We start from the raw sequence: 22250 nt of genomic DNA on the forward strand, positions 1-22250 counted from the left end.
CCTGGAGGTTTTGTGAATTCCACTGAGATGATCTGTGAGAAAAAACAGAAAGTACTTCCCTAATCTTAGTACTTCCCTAAGATGTGTTCCAAGGCAGATACTAAACCATGCAGTGTTATGTGATTGTTGGAGTTTGAGGGTTGTGTGCAGTATCATAGCTGGTGGACTGAGAGCTCAGAGGCTGTTCCTGCTGCAGCCACTGAGATCATCAAACTTCTTTCCATTTTGTCTTTTATCCATGTTACCCTGAACATGCCGATGGTAAAACCTAGTGATGGCAACAACCTGCTGTGCAGGATTAATGGAGTTCATTACAGGACTACCTGCTCCACCTAGCTGAGCCAGAGCTTTTTTGTTGGGAACAAAAAAGGGCAAAAATGTACAATCTCAGCTTCTTATTGGTAAATAATTTTGATGTGTTCATTTCAATCCACTTTACAGTTCTATCATTTCTGTTTATGACAAAATCCCAAATAAAAATATAGAATGTTGTAGTTTGAAGATAAGAAATCTTATGTCCATCTGTTACACAAAAGATTCACTAAAAAGGTATTTTGATAATTTTATTTTAACATGGCATAGTAGAAAACAGCATGGTATCACATTCTTCGGTATTCTATTGAAAAGTAAGTACAAAAACAAAGTCAATTCATCGCAGAAGAAAAAGTTGATCAGAAATAAAAATTAATGAATACATACTATGTACCTAGCAACCAGTGGAAAACATTTCAGAGTATCAATCTGAGAGATGTACTAAAAGGTAAACATCAGATGTATATCAGCGTCAAAACAAAAGTACCTAAAATATTTCAGACACATTAAGGAAAACTCTTTCAAAACATAGTTTATGTTTAAACCTTACAGACAGAATTCACATGGCAGAACACAACTAGAGATTTAAAGCTGATTGAGGAACAGTAATAGTTCTGTTCAGACACAGTTAGAACTCCACTTGAAGGACTGAGATTATTTACTGCAAAGTACAGCTCATTTCTCCAGGGTCAATAGCTACCATAAGGATTTCAGATAAGAACATTTTTCTTGTAATTTTATTCATTAACCAACTGTGACTACTTATTTCCTCTAATCTGTGACACCTTCTCTTAGCTCTTGAGGTAAAATGTGAGGCTGTACAGACAACTAGCTGGGTGTGGTCTCATTCCACATTTCAAAAGTGCGGCTGGCTCATTTTGTTGTAATCAGAGGTGCCGATCACTGATCGCTGATTGTAGTTTCGGGCCGATCACTGATCACCTGACCTGCTGATTCCAATTTTTGTCTGAGAAGTTGCTAAAAATGTTGCGAAGTGGAGTGACTACTGTCAACTGAGCATGTGCAGAAATGACCTGGTGGGCGGGGCTTTCACTCAGCCCTGACATCAGAGCAGAAAAGCACAGTGGCTGATTTTCAGACTTTTGCAGAGGTGGGTAAGATCAGTGGATAAGATCAGCTTCTCCTGCAAGTATCGATCAATCTCCCAACATTAAGGAACTCCAGGTTGATTTATCAGTCCAGCCATAGTTATAACAAGCTTCCTCCTCCAGTTAAAGTTTTAAAAATGAGAATTTAATTACCCTTTGTCATAATAACCCTTAACAAGTATTTTCTGTTTAAGAGTTTTATTAATGTTCTAACTATTTTGACTCTAATAAATTCTCTGTTACAGCATGTTTGTGCACAGGAAATGTTTTTGCAAGTCTGCCATCTCCAACACATAAAAAGGCACTTTAAGACTTTATTTCACCTTGTTAGGACACATTAGTTAGTGTAAATGTGGGTGTTCAAGACGCAGGTTTTAGGATTAAACTCTGCTTCGTTCTAGTGACACCCAGCTGTCTGTTTCACGTTGCATAAAACAGCTCTATAAGAAATTAAAAACACTAGCTAAATTTCGAACTCAAAGTAAAAACAACAAAAACTTAACAGTAAAATCTCATTATTTTACATGTTTCAGCACCTCAAGTCAACATGATGCAAGGCAGTACGGTGGAACAGACGCATTGCAAGGAAAAATACATCTCAAGACATTCAATTACATTTTTAACACTTAAAGTTAGACTATGTAACTTCTGAGGAAGGAAACAAAAAGATCTACAGAAATCTAACCTTTGTATCCTATATTCTTCAGGAAACCTAGAAGCAGCTACTGACACCATTTGTGTTATGTAGCAACTAACCAGCTCAGCTCAGAGTCAAAACTACAACCAGGACCTGCAGATGATTTAAAGTGATGCAGTTCACACAAATGTGCAGACAGTACATAAAACACACAAATGTGTTGAGTGGTAAAGACACTGAAGTTCTCTGTCACTAGAACCTACAACTGTGTGACAGAGCATTTCTGCACAGACACTCTCCTCTGCTTGGGTCTCCTTTTATATTAACTGATTTTATTATCCCTTTGTTGTGTTTGGAGCTGCAAAAACACAGCTGGGGCTGAAAACAAAGCAATGGGAAGAGAGCTGTCAGTTCCAATCTCATCACTGCAGGATCTGGTGCAAAACATGCATTCAGAATTTATCCGTAGAAAAGCGCTCCTATGTCAAATCCTACATTTCCAGAGGACAGCATAGAGAATCATCTAACCTGTGTGAAGGCACTGGTCAAATATTTTAGTATTTAAGAGTTTGGCTTGTTGCAAGTGGAAGTCTCTTCTTTCCTACACATTGCAGCACCTGTTTGAGGCAGAGGGGGGCAGTGTTTCACTCATTTTACATTGGAACCCTGATATTCCAGGATTATTATGTTTTCATTTAAAGCACAAAATTAAGGAAACATGTTTGATCAATTATGTCTTTGTTGTAGCAATGCCTCTTGGCTATGTGTTTGTTGGAAAGCCTGTTTATTTCCCTCAACATGGAGACACATTTGTCAGAAAAACTCATCAGTGTCGACCTGCAGAGTTCAGTTTGCTGGTTCCACCAAAGAAAAACCAGTGAAACCCTCTCTGCCAACGCCAGGCAGCTCATTCTGATGATTCTGGTTTGGAGCCGTTTGCTGGATTAGATATTGAAAAGGATAAAGTCAAACACGCATGTTTCCTACATTTCATCTTTGTGTTAATATTAATGCCATCTCATATTTCATACAAACAAGTTTCTCTTCAGAAGGGTTAGAAAAAGAAAGAAATTAGAATCTGTTTTTTCCTGTAAGTTCAACAACCATTCCAATTTATTTGGACCAAACTAGATTAATAATTGGTTTGAATCAGCCATAAAGTTGAAGTCACAGACAGATAAAAAAAAACTGCAGCTGGTCTGATGGTTGACACTTTTTGTGAAATCAAAATTACTGGGGCGCAGTGGTGGCGCAGGGCAAAGAACGACCCACGTATTAAGGCCATAATCCTCATGGCAGTAGTCGCAGGTTCGATTCCCAGCCAGGCGACATTTGCCGCATGTCTTCCCCCTCTCTCATTACCCTCTTTTCTGTCCAACTACTTTCAAATAAAGGGCACTAAAGCCAATAAAACCTTTTAAAAAAAGTTGGAAATTACAATCAACAATAAGTGACATGTTAACTAAACGTGTCTGTAAGTACCATTTGTGTTGAAGGTCCCTGTTGTTTAGAAAGAAGTTACATAGTATCCAAGTTTTTCTCTCTTTAAAGTTTTTAGACAATATGTAATGACAGATTTTTATTGCCAATAGAAAATAGATTAATTTTTTAGTACTTATTCACATAACTATACAATCATTTCTGGACAAGCTTTTTTCTCCCCAGTTAAAATGTTTCCTCATGTCTTGCAGGTTCATCAGCTACACATGAACTTACTGTACAGCTTCTACTGAAAATTACTGCATGCCTAACCTTTTTATAAAAAAATACCATCAAGCAAATTCAGATGAGAGAAACTCTGGTGAGGATGAGAGGATATCAGCCAGTAACTATAGCTCTATATTCTCCTCATATGGACAAGCATAACTAAATGCTAAAACCGAACTGTGAAGTGGATTGAGGTGTCGATCAAGCTGACTCTTCTCTATTATTGCCCGTCAGGATTTTTGGGAGGGAGTGAGTGTTAAAAAGACAAAAAAACAACCAAACATAGAAACAACACAAAGGTGTGCAGCGGCTTCACGTTTCAGGTTCAGGACTGCTGACTGCTCCACTGGTTGGCCATGGGCCTGCGAAGCAACTCCTCCACATGACGGGCAACATCCATCGTGTCCTCCAGGTTGAAGTCTCCCTCCGGATCCAGCAAGTTGTCACTACTGACCACACAACAGAGGCAGAAGTTAGGAGGTCAATGAAGCACGGGAAGTCAGGAATCATTCTGTTTACTGAATGATTGCACCGTAAACTCACTGGCCGCTTTATTATACACGGCAGCAACTTGATGCATTTAAGCATCTAGATGGACAAACGTTTTCTGCACCTTGTTGAACCCAAGAACCAACCAGGCATTAGGCAAGGTGTAGCAAATAGGGAAGCACCAACACTGCTATCGGCTGACAGTAAACACTTTAACATACTGGATCGGACCAATAAATAAAGCTGCAGAATGTAAGTTTAATAAGAAAATATGTTTTTTACTTCAACTTTCGCTGTGTTGTGACAGTATGACACACATGATCTGCCTCCTCCCTGTGGTTCCACTGCAGAAATACACCACTGTCTGTCAGAAACAACCAATCAGAGCCAGGGGGAGGGCCTTAGTGCAGTCAATAACACCAGTGTATGATATTTACATATCTATCAAATATTTATATCAGTGCATACCTAATATCACAATTTTTTATGTGAATTTTATTTTGTATGCTTGCTATTTTGAATATCATTTTAAAGATGCAGCTCAAACTAAAATGTTTCATAATTTTACAAGCAATGATTGGTTGTTGCCTCCTAATTGTATCAAGGACCTTAAATCATTCATTTTCATGCTGTTTATTCATGCTGTTATGCATATACTGAGAGCATTGGAGCTAATGGTCTTAAGGCTCATACTTGGACCAATAAGAAATTCAATTGCTTAATTTTGCTTTGGTGTACAAAACTCACAAAATATTTGCTTTCATCTGTTCATAAGAAAATAATTTTGAACACAAAATGCAGCAAAGGAGTGCTGCAATCCAATTGTTCCAGGTTTGATTGTAAACTGTACATAAGGTGCCAGTGTAACTAAACAGCAGACGAGCTTATGAAGAACACCACTGTGTCTTTACATGGAGGAGTAGACACCAAAGTTGTTGGAATGGCTCCCAGAGGACGAAGCTGTCTGGTCCATGAATACAACTCCAGTGGCGGGTTCAGGTTTTGGGGTGGTGAATCTACCAGAGACATGGAAACGTCTTCAGTAATAAGAACAATAAATAAAAACAGAAGAATTGCAACTTTAAGATTTACAGATTGACTCAGTGAATCAGAGATTCACAGTTTCAAAATCCCAAATATGTCCAACCCTGAGTAAGACACTGAACAGAGCCGTGTGTCTTTGGCCTCATAGATTCTGTTTCATAATATGAAGCAGTCTAAACAATCACAGAAAATAAAACATCATGCACACAACTAAAGGAACCTGAGAGCAGGTAACATTATGTTCTCTGTTTTATTCTCTCTCTAGAAGTTAAACCTAGCTCTGGTATTCTAGAAGTGACCTTGAAGGGGGAATCAGCTGACCTACTGCTGCCAGTACCTTCACCATCATCCTATGTATAAGGGAGCGCTGCAGAGTTACAGGACCATGCAGTCCACTGCTGCTACATGCTCCGAAACATTTAGGTTTGAATGAAAAAGCAACAACAACAAAAAAAGTCAATCTTTAAGAGGAAGGACATTTCCAGACCCTTTAGAATGAAAACATATAAAATACTACAAGAATGGCTGAAAAATTATATTTATGTTATGGGCTTTTGAAGTACAGTGGTTCATTTTCCATTTTACTGTAAAGTTAGTTTTAAATAATCTTGTCCTTGTTCTGTAGATACTGCATGAGTTTTTCTGTTTAGTTCATGACATGCATTTTAATATCCATTAGACGACAGTGCTGTAGCAGAACAGCACTGTTACAATCCGAGTTTTATGGATTAACTTTTGGGATTTAATACAACACTTTGATACTTGCTAACAATAACTGTCAGAGATATTATGGAATCAACTTACTCTGGTACAACTTGTTTGATTTGCGGTTTAACGTATCCATCCACTGGTTTCGCTGGAAGATAAATAACCCCCTTTAGGTTTACAGCACCACTTCCAGTCATACTGATGAAACCCTTTAAAAAGCATGTGCTGATGATCAAAACTAAGCAGTCGATACACATACAGAGTGGAGGGGTGTAGTACTTGGCGAAGACCTCGTCCTTGGCCCGGTCAGGGTAAAGAAACAGAAGATGATTCAAGTCACTTATGCGGTCAGCTAGGGAGCGAATGGAGAAGTCCTTCGTTGTGTAAGGCAGCAGATTCCAGACCAGCCTTTCACCTACACAATTAGATCAAAGATGACAATGCTAGATTCAGTAAGGATTGGTTTCTGACTGGGGCTACCAAAACCACCATACACACTAATCAACCAATAGGAAGACGTATAAAGCCTTCCTATTGGTAATAAAATATTCCAGGTGTTTATAGGATGCTGTTCAAGCCACTGAAGGAGTTACTGCTGCCATTAACCCTTTACTTTCTCATCTCTGTGTTTTAGTGTGCATGTTCCGTCTTCTCAAACCTCCAGTCGCCCATGACTGATGGCTGAGCACACTGAGCTAGGTTCTGCTTCTGCTGGAACTTTCTTCCTGTTAAACAGGACTTCTCTGGACTTCGGATACATGAATGCTCAATATGATGAACTGTTGCAAATTAAATGACTATCTGAGTTCCCTTGGATAGAAAACTTTTTCAATTTGAATAATAAGCTGAACTTGACTGCATTGTCTTATAATTGGGACTAAACTGGAATCTATGTTATGGACTCTGAACCTGTCTGCATGATTGAACTGAACGCACTATATGTTTTTGTAAATAAATAAGATTTTTTTTCTGTTCAGTGCCTAAAGATGATAATTTTTTGACAGGTGTTGTATTAATAACTGATGTGAACTGAAAACTGTAGCCTGTGGTTTGTGTTATCTTATTAAAATCTAAGGTGTTTTAAAGACTCTCCTAGTCCCTGAACATTGGTCTGTTTTGGTTTCAGGCTCTTATGCATGCCATTATACTGTGTTAACTGTAGGCTACCTGGCTAAGTGTTTTATGCAGATTACTTTGTGATCTGGTTATTCTGTAGTGTCTGCATAGCCGAGTTATTGGAAGAAGTGTTTATATATATTTTGGATTATGTGTTTTTGATTGGGTTTTCTGCAGATATTCTTCTCGTCTAACGTACTTTTTCAAACAGAATAGCCAAACTGCAGTTGTGTTTTGAACTGAACTGGTTGTCCTGCTGTTGCAAAGTCTAAGGCTACATTCACACAGCAGGTCTTGATGCTCATTTCCAATGTTTTGGTGAAATCCAATTTTTTTGTGTGGTCGTTCATACAATTAGTCAATCCCAATAGCAATGAGCGTTGCTTTCAGAAGTAATAACTTCGGCTCCATCCACGAACGGATTTTGAAGTTTATTCAGCAATGGAAGCCAACAGTGTTGTGACAGAATTCTTACATAACATCATAAACATAATTTTCAGCCTTTGTTTATGTCATAATTTACTGGCTTCTTCTGTTGCAGAGTTATGATGCATGTCTCACGTCAATGACAAACATTATTACATCGATTAAGAATATTGTAATATTCAACTTACATGTCATCCAGTGCAATACTGCCGAATTAGTTTTTTTTACCTTGTTTGTTGGGATTTTCAGCCACCCAGGCAATAGTGATGCCTCCGATCTCAGAGTCACTGAAGCGCAGCAGGAAGGTGCCGTTGGGTTTAGACAGCAGCATGTCCTGAGCCTGCTGCTTGTTCACAAAGCCAAGAATAGCCCTGAAATCACAGCCATGGGGGAAATTAACTTAGCTGTCTTTTTTCTGGGTCAAACATTAAAAAGTGTGAAACTTTCAATAAATGCAGACAGTGACAAAAATAGACTAATAATGCACCATTTTAAATTTACATAAAAAAAAACAAACAGCTTTTTTTGAAAAGAGTCACATAATTCATTACCCATCATTCCAATGAGGCTTAAGGTGTTTCTTCATGAGTTCTACCACGCCATCAAACCACTGCCAAAAGGTAAAGTTGCGTCCAGGCAAGTTTTCCTGTTAAATCACATCAAAAAATCTGTCAATTTGTTTCCAGAAGTTACTGAAAAATTCTGAAACCAGAGCTGATTGTAACAACACAGCAAGTTGGTTAATAAATGCCTAAGTATTATGTAGCACAGCTTTAACAAATAAAACTAATAGTGACAGAGAAGTCAAGTTGTGATGTTCCTCAAATATACTTGCTCTACTATCAACTTCATTAGAGTAAATGGCTCTGGTACACTAACTGCTACAAAGGTCTATAACAACGAGTAGCTGCTACTATTTAAAGTTTCCCCACTGCAAATAATTAAGCTTCGGTTCCTGTGACATTTTATTGGTATTCATTTAGTCTCAGTTAGGAACAGTCACATTCACCTGCTTGGAGAAAAGCTTAAATGAGAAAATGAGCCAGCCTCACCCGGTTGAACTGGGCCCAGGAAATGGTCATGTTACGGTAATCCTCAGGGTTATTACTGCTGTTTGAAAACGCTTTCTGTGCCAGGAAGACCAGGTTATCTTCCGTCAGGCCACGCCCACTGTGCATTTCTGCCTTGTACTTCATATCAAGGGCTTCACATAGCTGGGTCCACAGCACTTTGTCAGGGACAAGGAACGGCACTCTTCCCTAGTGAAGGAGAAGGTGAAAGAACAGTGTTAATAAAAGTATGGCTAGCTAAGGCAGGGCTTCCTTTAATTTACTACTATTTTTTCCACTACTTTTATTTTGTCTATTTTAGATCATAAACAGCCAAATCCTTTCTTAGTTTAGAGCATTTAATTGTTGCAAGTTAAAACTAAAAACATGTACTGTGTTTAATATAAGGACAATTTGAGCTTCTTGGCCATTAAAATGAATAACTAGAAATCTGTTGGTACATTCTTACTTTAAACACCTTATTTTAACTTCATCTGAAGACAGACATTTACATTTTCCTCTGTGCTGACTTCTTAGAAGCATTAGAAGAAAAAAAAAACTGAAAGCATTTTAGAAGAAATTAAAACAATTACAATGATTACCATAATATAAAAAGCTGCATTATACATTACTCTGATGTTTACTTGTGTGTATATTATATATATATATATATATATATATATACTTTTAAGGACAAGTATCTTACTGGCTCAGCAAAGGCGTTGTCCCACAGGACTGTTGCCGTGGCGTTATTGTCCTGACTGCCATGGACAATCACAACGACCGGTAAAGACAGAGTCTGCAGGTCAAACATAAAACATTAAAGTCAACAGGTAAACAAAAGCATTCTGAAATTATTTGAATTTGCACAATTACAAAACAGAATTTCATTGCTATGATGGGTTAGGCTTGAACAGAACCATAGAACAGTACTTTTACTGGACTGTTTTCAGGGTTCTGAGAGCAAAAAATAAATCAAATCTTTTAAGGCATCCATGTGAATGACCTTGACATGAAACACCAGCTCGTTTCCTCCAATGCTGAACTGGGACTCAAACAGAATTGTAAACTTCTCCTCTGTCACAGACTCGGCACCTCGACGATCCGAACGCTTAATTCGCTTCAGTGACTGTGAAAGAACAAACAAGCGACATATTAGACATGAAGCACTTCACCACAACAAGCAGAGTGGTAAATGTGTAACTTTTTAAAACCAAAAGCTGCCACACAGATAGAAAGGGGATCAAATCCCTAAACTGGCTGAGGTTTTGGGATTCACTGAACTTTGAGCTTTAAAGCTAAAGAAATGACCAACACATACAGACTGGATCACTTTGTCAAAATGATCCAAACTGTACACTACAGTAGTGTTTTACATCATGTAAGAAGTGATCAAAATTTAGGAAATCAATACTTATTATTAGGGATCCACAACAGATTGACATCAACAAAGGTATAGAGGTATACAAAGGTATATAAATGTGACATCGGTAAATCTTGGTTATCGGCCATAAAAGCAATACTAATATTGGATATCGATATCAGCACAGATTCTCATATTGGTGGATCCCTTGTGATTCTATAAGTAAAAAAAGGCAGACCGAGTGCAGTAAAACAGTTTACCATGTTGCGGAAGTGTGCACTCAGAGTGCCTGTGGCCTGATGGTACTCCATGACACAGTTGTTGTTAAGGATTTCTCCACTGCTTTCACTGTCAAGGGGAAAGACAAGCAGACAGACATTCATTTCTCTATATTGTCCCTTTAAGAAAAAAGTTAAACTAAAACTAGCTCAATTAAATTTGATCCAAGCCTAATTCAAGTTAACTATAACAATAAAACATCTTACATAATAACGACCTTTAAAATGATGTCAAGATGAGAAACATAAAATCTCATTTCAGCTCATACCCAAGGCAGGGTTTCCCCCAGGAAACCTAAGACCGATGGGTGGTAGGGCACAGTCATGCATCATGACTGAGCTCAAAATGTTTAAAATTGACAGGAAATTTGAAAATATCACTAGGTAATTATGTGTTATTGGAAGACATTATTAAAGATACATAACCAAAAACTCTAAAGTTTAAAAAACGCAAACAAAAAAACATACAATAAATATAATTTTTTTGCACTTCATCTTAATTAAAGTGTCAACATTTTTTTATTCTTTTATCTGTGACTTGTCACTTTATTTTCTGAAGTCGTTAGTGTGTAGAATGCTAAAGACAGGCAGTGGTTGTAGAGTTCAGGTGAATTAAAAAGTCTCAGTCTGTGTTCACATACTGACTATACTATGTTGTCACTGTGAAACGTTTCACCTAAGAAACTCTTTAACCCGTCTTTGCAATCACCGTTACTGCTGTATAAAAAAACTTAAAGTAAATAAAGAAACAATGCTTAGCCTGGTGGGGGCACAACTGAAGCCTGTTGGCCCTCCAGGCTTATGATGCACTGGAGGAGACCCCACCCAGGGTTAGCAGAAAGCAGTCTTTTCACCAGGGCAGCTATTTGTCTCAACTCATGGAATGTATCAATTACTGTACATCTATATTAACCACAACTAAAGCAGTAATGTTTTATTTTAAAAAATCTGAAATATTTGCCTTTTCTTATCCAATAAAATGTCTGGTGGAGGTTTTGAATGAGACAAGTTTCCATCCAGCTAAGCTCCTCACCTGTGTGTGCTTTCATTCTTCAACAAAGCTTTGGCTTGCTGCTCGCTAACAATGACAGCCTTGACCTGCGGTGGGTTCATGTGGACATTGAGCTTCCCCCCCACTAGAAGACGGACTGTAGCTGCGAACTTCGTCTGGGTCTTTAACACCTGGGGCGGCTGCTTTTCAATGATGAAGGTGCTGAAAAACAGAAACAGTAACATGTTGATCAGCAGTTTACAGCTGACTGATGAACATCAGAGTATGGATTAAGAGAACATCAATGAGAGATTATTCACTGCATTAGAAGAAAAGTTAAATGGGGAAAAAAAAAATTTGTAGTAGAGTTGTCACCATTCTAATAATTTATACCATTTTTAATATCGCAACAGTATTTTTTTTTAAAGAAATGGTTCTTTGTGGTAAAGAGAAAAAGTACAATTAATTCCAATAAGACAACATTTTAACTTTCTTAATTAGGGCAAAACTAATAAAACTGAGCTCTTGTTTAGAAAGATATATAAATATTAATATCTTGGCAAGTGTAACGTCTCCTGTTAAATCCCCAAAATATAAAACAATATGCCAGTATAATGTTAATATTTGTAATATACAGTTTAACATTCCGTATGTTGGTGCATGTCGCCTGTATGAGTGACATGCACCACACATGTCGCACCGCTCAGTTATGGAAAACAATTTGATCTTTTTAGGACTGCTTGGGAAAGATTTAAAGAAAAAAAAAAAATCGGATTGATCCAAATACACATAGTACATATAAATGAGATCTGTTGAAAGTCCCTATATGACTTTAGGTGTTCAATATGGAGAAATAAGTGGCAGAGTTTTACCTTGTGACCAGGGCAGAGATGATGTCAGTAATGTCAGAGTTGAGTTTGGTGAGCAGCTCTTCTATTGAACCAGGCAAAGGGAGCTGCTGGGTAAGATGCTCACAGCGCCGAATTTGCTGTCGGTTCTGCCAAATCAGGTCCGCCAGCTTCTCGCACCTTTACAAGACAGAAAAAGGAGAAATACCTCACAAAGGTTTATTCACAAAATAAAATTAATGTCTATAACATGCAATTTTTTTTTAATTCAATATGAGAATAAGAATGTGTCCCTCCAGGATTTCGTGATTGTTTTTGCAATCAAAATCACTGATTATGTGGTGCTACTTTAGAAATATTTGCAAGAATTTAGCAATAAATTCTTCATATCGATCATGGACTTTGACCGCAAGTAAAGTTGAGACAAATGCACGGTAGAAGTTAGAAATGCTGCCACCTGCAGGTGGGAGTTAGAATCACTTTAAAGCAAAGTTTTTGACAATTTTTGCTTCATATTTACAATAAATTCACAATTACTCAGTAGCACAAAAAATGCAAGGATCTGATGATATTGCATGAATTTCCTTGATCACAGAATTGCAAAAAAAAAAAAGAAAAGAAAGAAAACGCTTGAGGGAACAAAATCTCTCCAGGTTTTACCAGGACTGCAGAACGTCCAGTCCCCCCTCATGAGGACCCCCGTTGCCAGCCAGTTGCTGTCTCCTCTTCCACTGAATGAGTTCCTCGTCCAGGATCAGAGTCTGCTGTTTCCTCAGTAAACCCAGAGTCTTCTGGTGCTGATCTGCCAGGTCCTACCAGCAGAGAATCATCTGTGTAAACCTGACTTCATAAGCTCACAGCAAACAAACTCTGGTCCAATGAAAATGTCACGTTTGAACACATCCTCTGTCTCAGCCACAGTCACAGTCCAACAACATGCACCGACACGTCGACCTGGTAAGCTGTGGAAAACTATATGAGCTTTTCAGGACTGGTTGGAAAAGATTTCCAGGAATTATTTCAAAACCATTAGCAAAGCTCTAGATCCAGTTAACAGAACTTGAGCAGATCTTCTGAAAAATTAAACATTGCGAAACTGAGCATCTTAATAAATCAAAACCTAAGGCTCATTTTAAACAGACATCGTTTGTCATGTCTTGTAGTTTCCTAAGAGCAGCTCCCTCTGAACGTCTGTAACAGCCAGAAGGTTCGAGTAAAGCCGCCTCATTGCTACCTCCTTTTTAAGGATCTAGTGCTTACAGTGAGCCCTGATGGATGTTGTAGGAAACTGAGATCAAAGACAACACCCAGCGTGTATGAGAAGCCTGGCGGGTCACCAGGCTTTACCTACGCTCCCACCAGGCTACTGACAATTTTTGTGCAAACACAAACAGCAACTGTGTTTTGCAAAACACTGATAAGCATGGGGAACATAAGACTAATAATAAGTAGTGTGTATTCATACAAGCCTGTATTTCTGTAGTGTGCTGGCCTCTCTGGCGAGCCAGGTCTCCACAGTGGCCCTCTTGCTCTGCAGGGTGGCTTCCCGCTGCGTTCGCTCTGCTGGGGGGACTGAAGACAAGCTGCTCAGCTGGGCTGGCACAGGGAAGGGCAGACAGCATGCAGGATGTTAGAAACCCACCCTGGTGCGTACCTCAGAGAAAAGACCATGACAATGCTCTGGTGACACTAAACCAGCGGGCATTGCAGTAAAGCCTATCTGGGCCATTTCATGCATTGCAAGACACAAAGGCTGTGTACTAAATCAAGATAGAATTGATAATGAAAGCAATGTTTGCTCTCTGTTTGCGATTAATTGATTTCATGCATTAAATCAGTTAATCTCCTGATGGATGAAAACAAGCTCAATAATTTCCATGTGCATGATTTACAGTTTTTCCTCTTTCCACCAAAAACTGGATGACGGACATCTCTATCTGGTGTTTTGGTCTCACTTAGTCCTTTTTTGAAGAACATTTTTGTTTACAGAGACTTTATAATTCATTTTATTTCTAGTTTCTGTTTTATTTGCTTATTCTGGATATTTAAAATGTTGGTAACACTTTAATTGACGGGTTGTGAATAAGACTGTCATGACACCGTCATGAACATGAGTAAGTCTTCATGAATATTTATGACTGTTGTCATAAAGTGTCATTTGGTAAATCATGACACTTTTAATACAAAGTTGACATTATTCAAATTGTCTTTGTTATGACAACTTGTCATTAACCAAGAGATCATGATCGGACATAATTTTGTTATAAAAGTTTACTGATTAAACTGTAGCTTTAATAACATTAAGCTACATAATTTTTAAAGTTTAATCAGTAAACTTTTATAACAAAATTATGTCCGATCATGATCTCTTGGTTAATGACAAGTTGTCATAACAAAGACAATTTGAATAATGTCAACTTTGTATTAAAAGTGTCATGATTTACCAAATGACACTTTATGACAACAGTCATAAATATTCATGAAGACTTACTCATGTTCATGACGGTGTCATGACAGTCTTATTCACAACCCGTCAATTAAAGTGTTACCAAAATGTCTTTCAGTTTCAGTGTTAAACATACATTAGAATTTAAAGTTTATTGAATTTTGAGAACGTGTTCATGCATTATTATGAAATTACCATTATTTGAAAATTATCTAAAAAAACCCCAAAAAAACCCAATATCATCATTTATCGCAATAACTTCTGGAACAATTTAACGTCAAGCAAAATGTGTTACTGTGACAGGCCCAGTATGAAGACATACACTGCCTGGCCAAAAAAAAAAGTCGCCACCTGGATTTAACTAAGCAAATAGGTACAAGCCTCCTATTGGATAAGTGCTGCATAGGCGATTATCTTTCAGCTGGCAACAAGTTATTTAACCCCAGCTGATGCAATGAGTAACTCCTCATTTCTTAAACAACCATGGCAAAAGACACATCCTGTGGTCGTGGAAAAGACGTTAGTCTGTTTAAGAAGGGTCAAATCATTGGCATGCATCAAGCAGAGAAAACATCTAAGGAGATTGCAGAAACTACTAGAATTGGGTTAAGAACTGTCCAACGCATCATTCAAAACTGGAAGGATGGTGGGGAACCATCGTCTTCCAGGAAGAAATGTGGTCGGAAAAAAATCCTGAATGATCGTGATCGGCGATTACTTAAACGTTTGGTCAAATCAAATCGAAGAAAAACAACAGCAGAACTCAGGAGTATGTTTAATTGTGAACGTAAAAGCATTTCCACACGCACAATGCGAAGGGAACTCAAGGGGTTGGGATTGAACAGCTGTGTAGCCGTAAGAAAACCTCTAATCAGTAAGGCTAACCAGAAAAAAAGGCTTCAGTTTGCTAGGGAGCATAAAGATTGGACTCTGGAGGAATGGAAGAGGGTCATGTGGTCTGATGAGTCCAGATTTACCCTGTTCCAGAGTGATGGGCGCATCAGGGTAAGAAGAGAGGCAGGTGAAGTGATGCACCCATCATGCCTAGTGCCTACTGTACAAGCCTGTGGGGGCAGTGCTATGATCTGGGGTTGCTGCAGTTGGTCAGGTCTAGGTTCAGCAACATTGTGTGCCCAAAGAATGAGGTCAGCTGACTACCTGAATATACTGAATGACCAGGTTATTCCATCAATGGATTTTGTCTTCCCAAATGGAACGGGCATATTCCAAGATGACAATGCCAGGATTCATCGGGCTCACATTGTGAAAGAGTGGTTCAGGGAGCATGAGACATCTTTTTCACACATGGATTGGCCACCACAGAGTCCAGACCTTAACCCCATTGAGAATCTTTGGGATGTGCTGGAGAAGGCTTTGCGCAGTGGTCAGACTCTCCCATCATCAATACAAGATCTTGGTGAAAGATTAATGCAACACTGGATGGAAATAAATCTTGTGACACTGCAGAAGCTTATTGAAACAATGCCACAGCGAATGCGGGCTGTAATCAAAGCTAAAGGCGGTCCAACAAAATATTAGAGAGTGTGACCATTTTTTGGTGGCGACTTTTTTTTTGGCCAGGCAGTGTATTTCAAAATATTAGAACACCCAATGACAGCCTGCAGGTTTAACATATTTGACATTTTAATAACCAGTTCAATTATATCAATACTGGGAAGTTCTAGTAATATACCAAATATAATTAAGATAGTAGAAAATACCTTTGAAATTCTATTCTAACATTTAATAAAAATGCATTCTCTGAAGCAAAAAAATTTAAATAAAATAAAAATAGGACACCCTTAAATCACACCACCCTCATTTCAGGTGAGAAATTTCCGTCTCCACATTTTAGAGGAGGTTTGCTCTGTTCAAGTCTCAGACATTTAGTTCAGTGCTATGGACTGTGAAAGTGAGAGTGAGCACGATGGTGAGGTATAAGAACCAATTGAAACCTTCAGGGAGTAGATTACAGATAGCAGCTCCTGAGTCCGGTAAAGGATTTAAAAAGTTCTCAAAGGAAATTAAAATCAGTCATTCCACTGTACAGAAAGTAGTCTGCAAGTGGAGGACATCCTAAACACCTGCCATCATGTCCAGATCTAAGAGCAGACCTCAAAATGCTAAAAGACAACAATATTATAGTTTATCACAACAACTTACAAAAACTCTAAATCATCATAACAAAGTCATAAGCTCTGGTTGCTGTTGAAAGTCAATGTCTGTCCAATCAGAAGAGACTGAACAAGTTTCACCTTCCTGGGTTTTGTGCAAAGAGGAAACTTTTACTGTCTGAGACAAACATGAAGGTCACCAGAGAGAATGCAGACAAAGACCAGAACTTCTGAAGTCATGAGTCTAAATGAAATCATGTGGACACAGAACAGAGGACATGTTTGACATAAATCAAACACAGGAATCCAGGAAGAGCACCTCATACCAACTATGAAGCATGGAGGTGGATGTGTCATGCTTTGGGGATGTTTGTTATAGCAAGACCTGACAAGAGTATCAGACGGTGTCTGAGGAAAATGTCAATAAAAACACTAACTCTAGGATTTAGTGGGTACGTTGCTCTGATTTTTCCCTCAGGAAGGGAAAACACAAGAAATGAAAGTCAGAGTAAATTTCTGGTTTGAAAATGTTCATTATTGAGGTTTGTTTCACCAAGTTTCCTTTGTATGACAGTCTCACCCTGGATGCGCAGGTTTTCCTGGTACTGGATGATGAAGTATTCCTGACTGTGCTGCAGCTTCCTCAGCTCGTTCTCTGTCTCTTGTGTTGCTAGGCGCAGCTCTTCAAAAGCTTGGTTGATCTGTTGATGTCGCTGGGACAGCGTGTCCATGGCCTGCCCACCGCTCCCAGAGCTCGCCTGCACACCGAACCATTAGGAAACGTACTTTCAATTTTGACGGCAACAATTACAACCGACAATGTGTTATTGTTCTTAGTTTTATTGCTCTGCTGCAGGCTGGGAAGTAATTTTTTCACAAATGTCAGCTTATGATTAAAAAACAAAAAAAAAAAACACAACTTACATTTGTTGATTCTTGAACTAGTCTCTGCTCTGACTGCAGGATGTGCTTAATGCAGCGCACCAATTCAAAAGGACAGCGGTCATAAGTGCTCTGCAGACAAAAAATGATTCCATGTGGTTAAAACTCAGCATTTAATGTCACTTTAACTCACATGACACAACTGTACTTCTCTGGCACAATGCAACAGCACCATCCAGTACCAACATTTACAGTTCACTGGCACCTGGGGGGCTGCTGATGTCAATGTTAGGATCCCTATAGATGCATGCACTTCAGAAGTTTGTTGTTCTGGAACAGACAGGAATGTGTCAACACAATGCCAAGAAGGAAAGATGTCTGCAATGACCGTAGAGAAGCAAGTGCTGCAACTCATCAATCTGGGAAGGGTTATCATATTTAAACCTGTTAAAATCCAATCATTCCACACAAAGAAAACATCTTAACACGTGACAAAGAATTCAAATTCTCATCAGGAGAGGATGTGCCAGGAAGTTTACACAGAGGCCTGACTGGAAAAAAACTAACTCAAGAGCTACCGTATTTTCTTAAGTAGCTCCTGTTATTTTATTTAAAGTTATTTAAAATAAAATTATTTTCCATAATTTCTAAGTTAAATATTTCATTTTGACTTCTTTTGTAGAGCTATGAATTAGTGATCCTGGTGAACTCTTATCCATTTTTACATGTCAGATTTGACAAGCTACTTTAAATAAACTATGTACTGTACATACCCACCAACACTGTAGTGCAGTACACTAAACAAATCCATAATATTTACACTAAAAGTGTTTGTGACGTAACCTTTGAAGTCATGTATAAGATTATTTTCCCTAGATTAGCAAATGAACATGTTATCTCACAGAGTATGATCAGTACTTTTCCTTGCTTTATGTCTCTAGGCAATACCTGAAAAGCAAAGCCACCCGAAGAATCCTGAAAATCCAGTTTTGTGCTTACCGTCAGACTCCTGGCCCTACGCTGAAAGTAGTAAAAGGATCTCAGCACACACGCTGAGGGATGCAGGTAGCACAGCTACAGAACACACGCACTTAAAATGAATGAACCAACAACACACCCAACAGCTCCAACAGCTACCTTGAACTGGCTGGCTAAATGTCCCAGCTTGATCTTGAGAAGAAAGCCATCCTCTCCTCCCTGAATCTGGGCTTTTTTCTGCAACTCTGCCACCAGGTTGTCAAGCAGATGCTTAGCTTTAGTCTCTTCTCCTGGGTTATCCAAATCCACAGAGTCCCTAAGAAACAAATACTTCATTAGATTTAAAGCACTGAAAAGGACAACACAATTTCCATTCATTGTGAAAAAAAAAGGAGAAACATTTCAACAAAACTATGTAACCTATATGCTTAGATCACAGAGACAGAATCCAACACAGGTTTGCTGCATACCAAGGCTGGCTTTCAATCCACTGGGCCAGGTAGTGTCGCACCTCGATGGGGAAATGCTGACCGTACAGCGCCTGCATCTGATGCAACGCGTCGCCCTGAAGCTGTTGGGCCTGAATCCACATCGCCATGGTGCAACCTGTGGAACCAAGACGCAAGTCGGAAAAGAGGCCTGGAAAACAAGGTTTATAAACAGTTAGCACTGAAAACCATTCAGAACACCGAGAATGAGACTGCGTGAAAGAACAACAACTGTGATGTGTGTTCAAGAAAGGTTAGCATGTTTGCTTCCAGTTAAGTGAAGCGATTTAAATTCTGCAATAAAGAGGAGAACTAAGTGCGTGCAGACTTTAACTAGCCATTTATGTGACTTAGCAGAAGATCAAAGCTTCAACGCTGTTGTTGGTCTTGTTAAGTTACTTTGAACTGTTGTAAAAGTCAGAAGAAGAAGAAGTCAGCCACTCCCTAAAAAATAGGGGTGCACCGATTGCAGTTTTCTGCCGATAACTGACCTTTAAGAAACCTAACCTGGTGGTTCTGGCCCACACTGATTTTTTTGGTCTGAAAAGTCGCTAAATATACCAACAAAGTCTCTAAGTTGGCAACAGCGAGGTGACTGTTAGCAGCGCTCGTACAGACGTGACTTGTTGGGCGGGTCTGTCAGTCAGCCCTCTCTCACATCACAGCAAAAAACCGGGACAATGGCTGACTTTCAGGCCTTTGCAGAGGTAGTAAGACCGGTTTCACATGTAGTATCACCTGATCACCCAAAATTAAGAAAATCACGGACGTTTTATTGGCTGGTCGATTTATAGTAGCATCCCCACTAAAAGCTCCTGTGATTGGACAGCTGAGGAGAGGAGCAGACGCTGAGCCTGTCAGATACTTTAGCATTCTTGTTATCATTAGGAGTGGGCTGTGTGGTAAAACTTAAACTTACTTCTACCTTTCTGTAGAAGTATGTACATATACTTCTACATACTTGCATAAAACTTTGTTTTGCCAGAATAAAAGCATACAATATAAAAGGTACATATATGTTTATCATCTACACATCTTCTGCTTATGCAAGATCCTGTTGAGTGTGTGTATGTATCTGTGTGTATTACTATTACTTAAAGTGTGTGCAATTTCCAAAATCCTTCCATCACTTTGCTACTAAAACAAAAAAAGTATTATTGTTCCACTCCATGCTATTTTCCAGGGGAGTCCTGAACTGCTATCAGCCAAGAAACAGGTACAGGGTTACCAGCCAGGAACTAAAATATATATATAAGCACACTATAGAATCACTCTGCTCCAGCATTTAGTCTGCCCCAACATTTCTATCCAGCAGCGCTTGCATCCTGCAGGCAGACTTAATAAGAAATGGGTACGTTTTTTCATATTGTTGTTGACTATTGTTTTCTGAGTAATATTACTTCATCAAGACATTCCTACGTTCCACACTATAAAGTAGGTAGTAAAAGTATGAATGATTCATGCTGATATATCGGGTCAGTACACATTATTATATATATGATATATCGGTACCATCCAATACGCAAAGCTGCAATATTGGTAAGATAAAAAGTTGTAACTGGACAACTCTACTTATTCTATTGTATGGAGCCCTCTATGGGACATGGTTTTTCTTTTTTCCCCTTTTGGATTACCTCGTAAAACTTTTGCGTTACCTCACAACAGGTTTTCCGTTTTCTCACAATAATGTACTAATCAGCTCATGTGGCATAATTGAATACTGTAAGCCTTTCTTCAACATATTTTCTGCTATAATATAAGGTTTTCATGAGGTTTTTCCCATATATCTTAATATCTTGATGTGAAATATCTGAAGTTCTATATTTTTTTTCTTTAGGACAGAAATGCACCACAAACCTATGATATAAAACACAAACTTTCCAAAAGTAGGAAAGAAAAAAAATACATCCAAACTATATCTGAGCTATTATCACAGAGTAATAAGTCATCTGACAGTTTTGTGTCTCTTTTGGGTTGATAGTCTGAATGGTTAAAAGGCTGTTTTCGTGCAGTTCCATCTCAGCCTTACACAAACAGACAAAAACATGCAGTGAATAAATCGATTTTCAAACAATTATTTGCACCAAAGAGTTAAGAATGAACAGGTTTTCACTGAGGCTCTTTAAATGTGTATATATTTGAAATTTTAAATCGACATTCGTCACTGTTTACGAAATAGACCAGCAAATATTGTAGTAAGCATATTGCGAGGTAACGCAAAAGAAAAAAATGTTCCCCATGTCCCGTGGAGGGCTCCGTACTATTGATATAAGAGTTCATTAGGTACAACAGAAACACAAAAAGCACAATACATCAAAGTTTCGCCTACTTTAGATTAGTCAGCAAAAACATTTACCCGTCAAAGTGTATCAAGGTGAATAAAAAGTGCATTGTTGGCTTTATGGTTGTGTGAGAAGGTTTCATCGGTTCTCATGTGGAACTTCCAGGTAGGAAAAGCCAGTCTACCTGGAAGTTAAAGACACCGTAGCTTCTAAGCGGTACAGTACACCGATACGGGCGCTGAAAGCAGAAGTTCTCTGGAGAGAACGCCTTTGTGTCCCGCTATAATAATGTGTACAAGGCGAACGACACAGTAGTGGAGTTCTATTCAATAAGTTACTTTTAAAGCGGTAGGCCAGCTAGCTATTGGTAAGCTATCCCGTTAGCTAGCAGAGTGACTAACAAACAAAACTTCACTTCATGCTCCAAACGCAAGCGTTTCACTTCCTGAGGCCTTCACTCACCTTTGTGGAGGCTGCAGCTCCCCAGTGAACGCCACACACGAGAGGTAAAGGTTCAGCTTAGCCTGTCATGCTGAAAGCTTGTCCCTCAACATTACTTATGGTTCTGCTAAGCAGACTGTTGCTGATATCCGCTCCGTCACCAATTAATATAATGCAGTCAATTTACGAGTTCAGACTTTAAACTGCAAATCTCGCTAAATCTCGCTCTGATAGATTGGTGTTGGCGGCGTGTTCGTGTGACTGAGAGAGTTTGACGTTTGTATTTTGCTGCGCACCGAGCTATTTCCGGGTGTATTGTTGAAGCTACAGACGGTCTCAGAAAGTCCCACCTCTTCCTACCTACAGGGGCGTCAGACGGCGCGACACCAGGTGTGTCTAAACCCTGCGTGTTTCCTGCTGACCTGCTGGATATACACCATATTATTCATTTTTTTCATGACTGATATAACAACGTGTCTCCCAATAATTATAGAAACTCAGTAAGTTTGGCATGTAGCAAGAGCACTCTAATCCTCTTCCAT

The 22250-nt window shown here is 38.9% G+C and overlaps 1 protein-coding gene across 2 annotated transcripts; it reads right to left on the reverse strand.

Moving 5' to 3' along the window:
- Positions 1-549: 549 nt before the first annotated feature.
- LOC116726965 (signal transducer and activator of transcription 5B-like) lies at positions 550-22027 on the reverse strand. 2 transcript variants are annotated; one of them, XM_032573945.1, is made up of 19 exons: positions 21730-22027; positions 18968-19103; positions 18657-18813; positions 17562-17651; positions 17218-17395; positions 13543-13673; positions 12738-12889; positions 12102-12257; positions 11272-11451; positions 10221-10308; positions 9604-9726; positions 9304-9396; positions 8601-8807; positions 8100-8194; positions 7777-7919; positions 6266-6421; positions 6103-6154; positions 5166-5270; positions 550-4214 (listed from the first exon to the last, which is right to left on the reverse strand). In XM_032573945.1, exons 2-19 carry the CDS (start codon positions 19093-19095, stop codon positions 4091-4093), a joined length of 2358 nt encoding a protein of 785 aa, XP_032429836.1. In that variant the 5' UTR covers positions 19096-19103; positions 21730-22027; the 3' UTR covers positions 550-4090. The 2 variants fall into 2 exon arrangements, with proteins under 2 accessions (XP_032429836.1, XP_032429835.1); XM_032573944.1 differs by having other exon boundaries at positions 18968-19136.
- Between the last annotated feature and the right edge of the window lie 223 nt (positions 22028-22250).

This window comes from Xiphophorus hellerii, chromosome 10 (genome assembly GCF_003331165.1).
Source record: "Xiphophorus hellerii strain 12219 chromosome 10, Xiphophorus_hellerii-4.1, whole genome shotgun sequence".
NCBI lineage: Eukaryota > Metazoa > Chordata > Actinopteri > Cyprinodontiformes > Poeciliidae > Xiphophorus > Xiphophorus hellerii.

Bases quoted from the DNA above. Each gene is read 5' to 3' on its own strand.
- LOC116726965 (XM_032573945.1), bottom strand. From the start codon at position 19,095: ATGGCGATGTGGATTCAGGCCCAACAGCTTCAGGGCGACGCGTTGCAT. The intron at 10,309-11,271 runs GTGAGGAGCTTA...TCCCCTTGACAG, and splicing joins AAGAATGAAAGCACACACAG to TGAAAGCAGTGGAGAAATCC. The intron at 6,155-6,265 runs GTATGTGTATCG...TTTATCTTCCAG, and splicing joins GTACTACACCCCTCCACTCT to CGAAACCAGTGGATGGATAC.